At 36.4% G+C, this 11,026-nt stretch overlaps 2 protein-coding genes across 2 annotated transcripts; both read left to right on the forward strand.

Annotated features, from left to right (window-relative positions):
* The first annotated feature begins 3,404 nt into the window (after positions 1-3,404).
* On the forward strand, positions 3,405-6,961 carry LOC147858708 (uncharacterized). Its single transcript, XM_087325980.1, has 10 exons — positions 3,405-3,465; positions 4,358-4,388; positions 4,478-4,558; positions 4,702-4,826; positions 5,042-5,175; positions 5,342-5,398; positions 5,476-5,605; positions 5,703-5,765; positions 6,560-6,603; positions 6,678-6,961. The coding sequence occupies exons 2-10, from the start codon at positions 4,360-4,362 to the stop codon at positions 6,765-6,767; spliced, it is 753 nt and encodes a 250-aa protein (XP_087182106.1). The 5' UTR covers positions 3,405-3,465; positions 4,358-4,359; the 3' UTR covers positions 6,768-6,961.
* A 2,108-nt stretch (positions 6,962-9,069) lies between these two features.
* LOC147858709 (uncharacterized) lies at positions 9,070-10,074 on the forward strand. The gene has a single exon (XM_087325346.1). It carries the CDS (start codon positions 9,281-9,283, stop codon positions 9,818-9,820), a length of 540 nt encoding a protein of 179 aa, XP_087181472.1. The 5' UTR covers positions 9,070-9,280; the 3' UTR covers positions 9,821-10,074.
* Positions 10,075-11,026: the final 952 nt, after the last annotated feature.

The raw sequence follows: 11,026 nt of genomic DNA on the forward strand, positions 1-11,026 counted from the left end.
TTTGCATTAGATATTAATCCAACTCCTACATTGGATTGTCAAACCGCCCCTAAAACGTGTGATGGTGAGATAATTTGCAAATAAGTCTATTCGCATGTCAATTTTCACATTTCAAGTTTCCCCCAAATATGGATGCTTTACAATAATCGTGCACCAAATTGGTAAAAATTGCATTTCAATTCCCCAATTATGGATCAAATAATTGTGCACCAAAGAGCCATTGATGGAGAGAAGTAGTTGTACACATGTATCGTCGGATGATTAAATCAATGGACTAGAACTAATATATATAAAACCGCACCAAAGAGCCATTGATGGAGAGAAGTAGTTGTACACATGTATCATCAGATGATAAAATCAACGGACTAGACGAACTAATATAAAACCCAACATATCTCCCATCTCCAAAGTGATGGGCAAGTTTTTAGATATTACAAGGTAAGCATGTCTTCAATAATGAATTGGTGAGGTTGGAAGCAATTAGTGAGAAAAACCTCTTCACCTAGTTAGAGGCAATGTTTGTTGTATGAACCTTTTATAAAATTGTCAATGTAAATTGTGATTAAACCATGGTTAGCAAACTTAGGTAATCCAATTTTGAACAATGTCAAGTGAAACCATGTGTGGCTTAAAATTGCATTTCTTTTTTTTTTGCATACACTAGAGATTCTTAATAATAAATGGAAAAATGTATAAATGAATTTATGGTTACTCTATCAACTAACCAAATTTGTCGCATTTATACAAACTAAAGCCATTGTAACAACTCATTAATTGTCGTATCAATTCCTTGACAAGCTATTCTTATTTTACTAGTTATTAATGGATATAAGAAAACCAAAAAGGTTAACACTTTTAACCAACTTTACTTCCTTGTAACTTGGGAGTCATGTTTTCTATCAATCTTTGTACATCCACCTTTTTCTTATAATATATAAATCCTTTAACATCCCCATCAATGTTTAAGAAAGTAACCCACTAGTGCCCAAGAACATTTGGGATGTGTTCATTATTCACATTAGGGGGCTTTATCTCCTAGACAACCAATGGGAAGTTCATCATGCTTGTATTCCAGTTTGTAGCCATGGAAACCACATATGGCATATATGACTTCATATACCATGCTCAAATTCTAGTGTGCACGATGTGGTACAAATATAACAAGTTGTACTTATAAGTGTATGAGAGGGGAAATTATTGGTTCATTCAACATGAATGCCAATGTGGTTGTATTTCGACCATCTAAGTTTTTGAGCTAATTCTTACCATACTGGGAGGAAATATATTAATAATATCTCCCATATACTCATATAAAATGGACAGACCAAGATTATAGGCTAGACGCAACCAATCAAGTAGATTCTCTCATGTCTTGCTTAATGAAGTACAAGTGTGGGGTGGAACTATCCCTCTTAATTCATGGAATGAGATTGAGAAGATTCAAAAAAAGTATTTAAGGAGACAATTGGGAGTTAAATCCACCACCTCTTACTTAGTTATGCTCTTGGAAACCTATGTTCCACTCTACCTATGAGGATTTTGGCACTACAAAGAGTATATTGATACCTTACAAAAGTCAGGAATAGGCTAAATCATAGATTACCATGTCTTGTTTAGAACGTTTGATATAAGCTACAAAAGAATCTCAAAAGAAAAAACCACTCATCTGGTTGGGTAGTTGATATATAAAATGGTTCAAAAGATGGCTATAGAAGATCTCATAGAGCTTTCAAGTGACGCTATGCAATACTGAGGAAAGATGGGAAGATGCCAAAGAAACAATTTTAAAATATTACAGTGCAAACACGACCTCAAATGTTGGGTTCAATATGAGGTTAGAATGGCTATAGATTGTATTCAACCTTATCTCATTACTATCACAAAATATTGACTCTTGTAGAGCCCTTAAACTCCTTTGCACTAGATCACACAAGCTAGGTTTTCATGTTGCATTATGACATGAAAATGTGTCAAATATGACGCCAAGTAAGGGATTCAATGAATATCACTTGTGTCGAACTCACGTAGGCTTTGTGACAAATGAATATCACGTGCTTTTTACATGCTCGACATATAATGCAATTCATGAAAGCTATTAAAGGTAGGATGACATATGGACATATGGATACTTATCTAGTACACGTTGAGACTTGAGCTTAAAGTATGAATATCCCTTCTTAGGTTGGAGACATACATCAAGAAAATTTACTTACTCCCACGGGCCAATAGTGGTTGTTTTATGGACGCTAAAAAATATCTACTTATTAATTGAGGAACAATTGTTGGTAACTTTTATGTAATGGATACATTTGGTAACCCAATAGAATTCCTAGAAGTATTTGCCTTGTTCGATGATCTATCCTTGAGTTGTGAACCTTTCTCCGATTGGTCTCTCTCTCTCTCTCTCTCTCTCAATTTTCTTGGCCTATCATCTTGCGCTAGAGTTTACATTGGTCCCTCTTTGATTATCTTCCAATTAGAGAAATCTCGCTTGAATGATTGTCAAACTTTACATAAAAGAATGCTTGATTCACCTTATTCTTTGTTCACTTGATTATTTAATGAGATGGAATCCTAGAGGGAAAAAAAAGAGTTTCCATTATTGCTAGTATTATTTTCTTTCCAATGCTAAAATATAACCAAATGTTCAAGAATGACTTCAAATGTGAAGCATCCAAGCCTAGCACTTAGTGTGTCACTTGAACTTGTATATGTTCATATTTTATATTGCATGGTGTTCATAGTAAATATAATTGTGTATGCAGATGTAGATGGTTATGAATCACGATGCTGCAATACGAATGTGTTTTGTGTACTATGAAAGTAGATGGTAATGTTGTTTGTTGTTGCGAGATAAATGTGTTTGTGTGTGCATATGATCATGCATTTGTATGTGGCATTCACGCATGATGGGTAATGTATCTGTGTGCATACAATGGATGTAGATTACCAACCATATACATATTGCATGATGTTGTAGTAATTATACATGCAAATGTGTGTGTGTGTGTGTGTGTGCGCGCGCGCGTTTGCATGTAAATAATCATGTTTTTATGTGTGGCATGATTCACATTAATTTGATAAATGTTTTAGTGTGTTGTGGACGTACACGATAATATTGGATGCCATGGTGTCGAAGCCCGAAACAAAGAAGGGGTATTTTAGGGCGCTTCCCATTATATTAAAATTTAGTTCTAAGAATATGGGGGCATTTTGGGAAATATGTTATTCTTTACAAATAATTATGACATGGACGTGTTCTTTTTATAATATGGGCTCAATAGAGTTTTTGTCCATGATATCCATCACCCTCTCCATGACTCTCTCCCTCTCCCTCTCTCTATTTATATATCTATCTTCTTCCGCTACTGAATCAGATACCACAATTCTTCTCCTCTCCCTTCTTGGATTTTATAACAAGTCCTTACATTTGCATCTACAACGAGTCGAGTCAACTACGATACGGTAGAAATCATCACCCAAAATTCTGTGTGGTTCTTTTGCCAATTTGTCCTCCTTTTTCATATCTTGTTCTTGTTCTCATTCATTAAATCATAATTCAATTGTGCATTGTATCAATGCACACAAAATGTCATGGCGTCTTTGTTTGTTATGCATCAATGGAAGCTTTTGTTGTGTCGTGGATCTCATTATTGGAAAAAAATAGGTTCCGGTGATTATGATAAACTATAAGTAGCCATATTTCCAATGGTTGTGTACACGCGCGCGCGCGCGCGCGTGTGTGTGTGTGTGTGTGTGTGTGAGAGAGAGAGAGAGAGAGAGAGAGAGAGAGAGAGAGATCCAAATATACCACATGCTCAAGTACCTCAAATAATCAAACACAAACTTATACTCTGGGGATGATAAAACTCTATCACCTTCAATGAAAACCCATTGAAAAGGTGACAAAACATTTCCAGTCAATGACCCCCATAAATATGTATGGGATAAGAGGAAAGTTGATTTGGCAGTTTTAATAGTTATTTTGTATGGGAACTTTGTCCCTAGATGAATTACATTTGTGTCGTTTTGTATTGCAGCACCTTAGAAGGCTGCCCTTGCCACAACGCTACTTTTGAAGTAGTTTTGATAGCAAGGTTTTTTGGTATTGTCATGATTGTTTTAATATAAACATACATTTATGAAAAGAGAGAGAGAGAGAGAGAGAGAGAGAGAGAGAGAAGTTTCCCATGACAACATATGAAGTGCAACTTATCCTCATTCATGCAATTACGCATTATAAACCGTCTTCCAACATAGGCATATGTATTCTTTGGCATCATTTTGAGCTTCTTTTATTATTCACACAAGTGTTACATTTACTTCTTTTTAACATTATCCTCTTTCTTCGTTTAAGATATGGCCATGACCTACGGCAAACACTCAAGGTATGCTTAAATCTAATAGCTTGTTAAATCATTGTTTATCATAACAGAATACACACATCATCGATAAATATCACTTATTTTTAATGTAGAGTTACATCAGTGTTGGATGATGCAAAGGATCTACATGTGATTAAGGACAAGTTTAATAGAACTCGAGACCTCTCTCCAAGGTCTATAAATGATCTCATCCTATGCTAAATCTAGTCTTCGTGTAACATCTTTTGGATTCTCATTTTCAAATATAATGGACAAATATTATTTTGAATTCGTACAATCTGCACCTCAATTACGTTTTGATATATTGTGGAATCAGACAAGGTGTCGAGCATGCTGTCTTCTTGAATTTTCCATACCTTCAAGGTGACCAAGAAGCACAAATTTTGCTTGCTATCTATAACCTACAATTTCAATTTGATGGCATTCTTCAACTTGCAGTAGGTACGAGCCTTTGAAACTTTTTTCGTGTGCTTCAAACATGTGTACGATGTCATTCATACTTATTAGTCAAGAATTCTCGTGTGACAATCACACAATTTTGAGGTATATGCCTAGTTGTGTGTGTGTGTGTGTGTTGATTCTGTGTTGGCCTTCAAATATGTGCAAACTATTATTTATTTATTTAGTATTTAACAAAATGTACTCAATGTATGCAGGCCGTGTTCTCAACAAGCAAAGCATCTGTACTCATGCATTGGTTATTCGTTTTCCTAGCATTGAAGTTCTACTTGCTTATTACAAATCAGATGCTCATTCCAATCTTTCTGCAAGGATTGCTCCATTTTTACATGTAACTACCATCCAAATGAACATCTTTTGTCGTTGGTGGTATTATATCTTTCTCATGACACCAAAGTAGAAAAGAGCAGCGTTTGCATTGAGCATAACACTGATGTATCGTGTTGTTGGTTGTGAATCTCCATATTTTGTCCTTAGCATTCTAAAATGCTTTGTAGGGTCGCTACACTGTAGATTACTTAACATCATTTCTTGATCACATCCATGGTGGATCGGTAAGTACTTCCTACATCATGACGAAATGTTCGAAATCATGATAAAATGTCATAATTTAAGAGTTTTGTGACAACAGCGTGCCTTGAAATGGATAAACCTTACTTTTCTGAGGTTCAAAGACAATCTCCATCCAGGAACTATTGAAAATGTTGTGAAATCTCTATTGGATTTAGAACAACTGCAATACATCAAAGAGTTGAATGTGGGTGAGTGATATAGCCATGTCTATTTTTCTCCCTTTTCATTCTTTACCTATTGTAGCGTTAAGTGACAAATTGATGTGTGTTGTCTTGCATTGTACAGGCGAAAATCTTGTTGTCAGGGATAATACATTCTCACATGCATTTGGGGTATATTTGTCATCAGGTATTTCCTGTGAGACTTGAGACTTAGTTTTTGTGACACTCTCATAAATAGTTTTCAATGTGAAAATAGAATGAAAATGGGCATCTTCACACATTTGAAGCAAAAATGAAACCTATAATGCATACCTATTGTTCGAATGATAGACATATCTTTCTTAGGAATATAAGTATAGAAAGGACCATGTAAGTGTATAATTGTATGATGATTCAAGGTCTAGGTAGGAGAGATAGCAACCACAATACACTACTCAAATTTCACATATAATTGATCGTGCACTTCTGTGAATCCAATTTTTGCACATTATATTCGCTTGTATATGATATTTCAAGATCTATCTTTCAAAAGATGAATACATCATACCATTACATATTATTCAAATTTTATAACACATTCGACATGACTACACCCAACTAGTTGCAACATATAACACATACATACAAATATTATAGAAGAATTGCTTTTTGTACAATATGGTTTAGGACATAAGAATAAATGGGAGGGGACACTGGGGAGAGATTCCAATTGTGATTTTGGCTTTATGAGGTAATGGAAAAATCGGTCGGGTTCAACAAATGATAAAACTTTTTGAAAAAACTATAATCAGAGTTTGCAATAGCACCCAACTTTGGGGCTTCCAATAATTTTTATTAGATAAGATGTATCATGTAGCATATAGATAATAGACCAAAAAGCCTACATGAACAACCAAACAAACACTACCTAGAAATTAAACAAGAGAAAGAACCAATAGGAAAATTTCCAAAATTTTCTTTTGAATGATTGCTTTTTTACAGGTGAAGACTTGGATAGATTGCTAAGTGATCCATGCTATGTTTCTGTAAGTTTCTCTTTCATAGCTTAGATGTCCATGCTTTCCTTGGAAAATATCATGAGTTAAAGTATGTGGTACAGGTCCTTGATGATAAAGTTGTTCCCGCAAGCGCCAAGATTTCCTCAGTGAGATTCTTGGCGTTTGTACCAGTTTTGACAGCTCGTTTGTGAGTGGTTGATGTCATTTATCATTGAGCTCACTTTGGAGGTGTGTAACATCAATGAGTAATGCTCGCTTTTCATTGGGATGGAATAGTACAATTTTCAAGTTTTGAGACAACAAATCTTGCATGGCTTGTTCATTCTTGTTATTGAACAAGAATTACTTCTATTTGCAAGTAAAATAAGATGTCCTTTTGTTGTTAGAGGAGGTTTCATTGGAAACAATTGTATGCTTCGATATTCATCACATGTGAGGATGCATATGTAACCCATAACATGATCACATTGTTCACTATTGAAGCGTAGAGAAAAAATGTGGATGTCCATTTTAGACGGTAATGTAAACTCAAGTTATTGAAAAGAGATCCATCCCTAATGGTTTGAGATGAGTAAACTTTCTTCCAAATTCTTGATTTGATGGCATTTTGGATGCTACACTTGGTTGGCAACAAGAGATTACACTAGTTTAACAAGTTGTATGAACGTGAGAATTGTCTTGATATGTAGTTGATGAAGCATTACATATCAACATAATAGTCATGGTAACATGTCCCGTAATGTGAACTGCAATCTCTCATGTCACCAAAAGAGTCCTCTAGGAAGATGCACAGGGAGATTTTATTTGGTATTGCAACTTTGATAGTGCCAATCTAGTTGGATGATCCATAAATAACAAGTTGATATGTAATTTAGTAAATTGAAAGAACGTAAACCTCAAGGCAAAAAAACAATCATTCTATTTCTATATTCACTCGATTAAGTTACCTCAATAAACTTTGTTGTATTCTATTTGCTAACTAATGCGAAGTAGTGGTTTTTTTGGAAAAAAAAAAGTTACCTCAATAAAATACAAGGCAAGAGATATGTTGGTGTTACGGTCGTGGAACCAAACAAGAGAATTTAACACTTTGATGATGATGTCTTTAAATAACAAACTTCACATAGTAAGAGTAAAAAGTGCTCCTATTTATATCGAGAGGAGAGGGATTAATAGAGATTTCATATCCTTAATGCATCAATGCAAATGAACGAATAGGAATAAAACCCTCTATACATACATGTACGAAGATCTCATTTCTACCCTCGAATCATGCCCATCATATAAAGTTATTCCTGAGAGACGAAACAAACGTACTAAGGCTTGGGGCGTGTGGGGGGGGGGGGGGGATGGGCATGCTTGACAATATGTACATTGTCCGAATAAGACAATGCTTGATAAGTAAGACACAGAGACCGATTCCACTCAAACATGATCAAGAACAGAGGAACAACGAGCGGATCGAAAGGACAAGGGGAGGGAAGGACGAATCCATCGAGGTGGTCGAGGATAGTTATGCCGAGGTTTGAGACTGAGAATTTCAATGCCGATGAAGAACGGAGGGGGGGGGTCGAGATGTCCTAGATCTCATAGCAAGGAATTAGAAGCAAGGTCATAGTGGCCTTCGGGTGGGGGACAAAAAAACTCGTATAGTGCCCCTAGACAGGATGGGGGTCGCAAGAAACTTGCCTAGTAATATGTATGTGTGGGCGAGAGCCGTGTCTCGACACAACTCCCTCTTTAATTCATCTTTGGAGCTTACACATAGTCATTTATAAGTAGTAGGGGTTTTGAAGGTATTTCATTTGCTTGGGAAATTTGGATGTCTCTAGTTTTAGAGCCATTTTGTTCCCTTTTTGGTAGAGTTTATATCAGCAGTTACATTAGGCATAAGGCACGTGTGTGGTTTTAGAAATCAGGTGAATACCCCTCCTCCCGCACGTGTGAATAATATGCCTTTTTAAAAATGATTTATGTTTTGCTAATTAAAAAAAAACTAAAATTTAAAAAAAAAAAGAGGTTTTGTTTTCTATTTGCAATAATAGCCTCTTAACAAAATATTTGTTTATTTGAGTTAAAAAAAGAAGATATATTTGTATATGTATGTATGTACGTCTATAATTTCCCAATTTTCTAGTTTATTATATCAAAAATTTTCAACAAAATTAAACATTTGTTGTTTGTGTTTTCTCCACATATTCTTTATTTACTAATGTTTTCTATTTGTTTCCTTTATATATATATATATTTTTCTATTTAATAAAATTATAGTATTTCTATTTATAATTCATTTAATGTGTTTTCCTGTTTTTTTTTATATTTTTGTCCTTATTACTAGTATTTTATGTATTAGTTTTTTAAAGAAAAATAATTTTCTCTATTTTCCACAATCAATTTTTTAGCTCACATTTTCTGAGCTTTGGCTATGGAAGGTGAACTGCAGAACACAGACACAGACCTTAAAACCCTAAAACCCCCCAAACCCTAGATCTCTCTCACCATAGAAGGAGGATAGGTTGTTTCCCAGCACAAGAAGAAACCCTAATCTCTCATCCTCAGTGAAACAACATTACAACAAGAAACCCTAAACCCTAAACCCTAAACCTTAAATTTCAAAGCACAGTAGAGAAGTGTAGCCATGGATTAAAAAGGAAACGAAGGAAGATCCTAACTGAGAGAAAAGAAGGGGTGGGGAAAAGAAAAAATGCAACAAAACCCTAACCCTAACTCCAAGCAGGATGCAGAGATGATGTACAGGCATTTCTACGTGAGTGACAAGGTAGAGCAGCTGTTCTTCAAGGAATGGTCGCCGCACAGTCCTGTGACCTATGCCCTAACCCTAGCCGCTGTCCTAATACTCGCCATTTTCCACGAGTGGTTCGCCGATCTGCACAGGAGGAGTTTAGGGTTTCTGAATGAGCAAGCAGTTAGCTACAGCGTTGGAGGTGTGTCGAACCCTAATTCCCTGTCTGTGTCCTCATCGTCGTTTTCTTTTACTTCATATTCTCCGTCTTCGATCTCTGCTCTGATCAGTGCGAAGAAGGTTTCTGAGCTCCTAACGCACATTCTTCGTCTGCGCGGAGTTCGGCTCATGTTTGTGGCGATGACCTATGTCTTGCATTCTGCAACTGGTTTTTTGCTCATGCTTGCCGTCATGAGCTTCAATGTCGGGATCTTCTTCTCTGTTCTCGCTGGCCTCGCCCTCGGATTCATCCTCTTTCGCGTTAATCACCTCTCCCGGTAAAAGATAAACCCTAATCTTACTCCTAATTCTGAGTCATTATGCTAACCCTAAACCTAGAGTCATTAATCCTAACCCTAACCCTAACCCTAGTTCTACACTATAATCCTAACCCTAAACCTAATCCTAGTTCTATATTATAATCCTAACCCTAATCCTAGTTCTACACTATAATCCTAACCCTAACCCTAACCCTAACCCTAGTTCTACACTATAATCCTAACCCTAAACCTGATCCTAGTTCTACACTATAATCCTATCCCTAAACCTGATCCTAGTTCTACACTATAATCCTAACCCTAACCCTAACCCTAGTTCTACACTATAATCTTAACCCTTAACCTGGATCATCACAATCGTAGAGACAATTCTGAACATTTAGTATATTCGTATTTATACTTAAATAAACCCTAACCATAATCCCAGGGCATTGGCCTCGCTCTGTCGCCATTTATCAGCAAAATCGGAACCCTAATTCTTGATCAAGACACCGTCATTCAAATTATAGATGAATATTTCCCCCGAACCCTAACCTTAACTCTATATTAAGTATAGCTCCTAATTCTCTCCTTAAACCTAATCCTACTGCGACATTAATATCAATTCCAACCATGACCCGTGCTCTAAACCCTACCACCTACATCCTAGGCTTTGAATAACTGGAACCCTAATCTTATGGCAACCTAAACCCTACGATTACTCTCATATTAACCCTCACCCTGCTACCGTAAGCTTACACCCTAACCCTGTGAGCCCTAAACCCTCGCCTTCCTACAGGAAGCCTAAACCCTAAGCCTGTATGATCCCAAAATCCTCATCTTGCATGAGCCCTAATGCAAAACCCTACATTAACCGTTAGCCTAATCCCGGCATTATTCCTAATCGTACTTCTAAACCGTAATAACCCAACTCCTCGATCCGAATACCCCTGATCCAAAACCTTAATAATCCTAGTTCCAAAATCTTCGCAGGTACTAACCTCAGTCCTAAATCCTAATAACCCTCGTCGTAAACCCTACATTTCAGCCATGGCGTAGTCCTAAACCCTACACTTGAAGTATAACCCTAACCCTAACCCTAACCCTACACTTGAAGTATAACCCCAACCCCAACCTTAACCCTAATCATAACCCTAACACTATATTAAGCCTCTCCCCACCCATGTCCTAAGAGATCTTCCATGTGTAATTTGCTTGCAACTTTGATGCC

This window comes from Azolla caroliniana, unplaced genomic scaffold (genome assembly GCF_043228905.1).
Source record: "Azolla caroliniana isolate FFs.n. ecotype wild unplaced genomic scaffold, voAzoCaro1.0.p SCAF_10, whole genome shotgun sequence".
NCBI classification, from domain to species: Eukaryota; Viridiplantae; Streptophyta; class Polypodiopsida; order Salviniales; family Salviniaceae; genus Azolla; species Azolla caroliniana.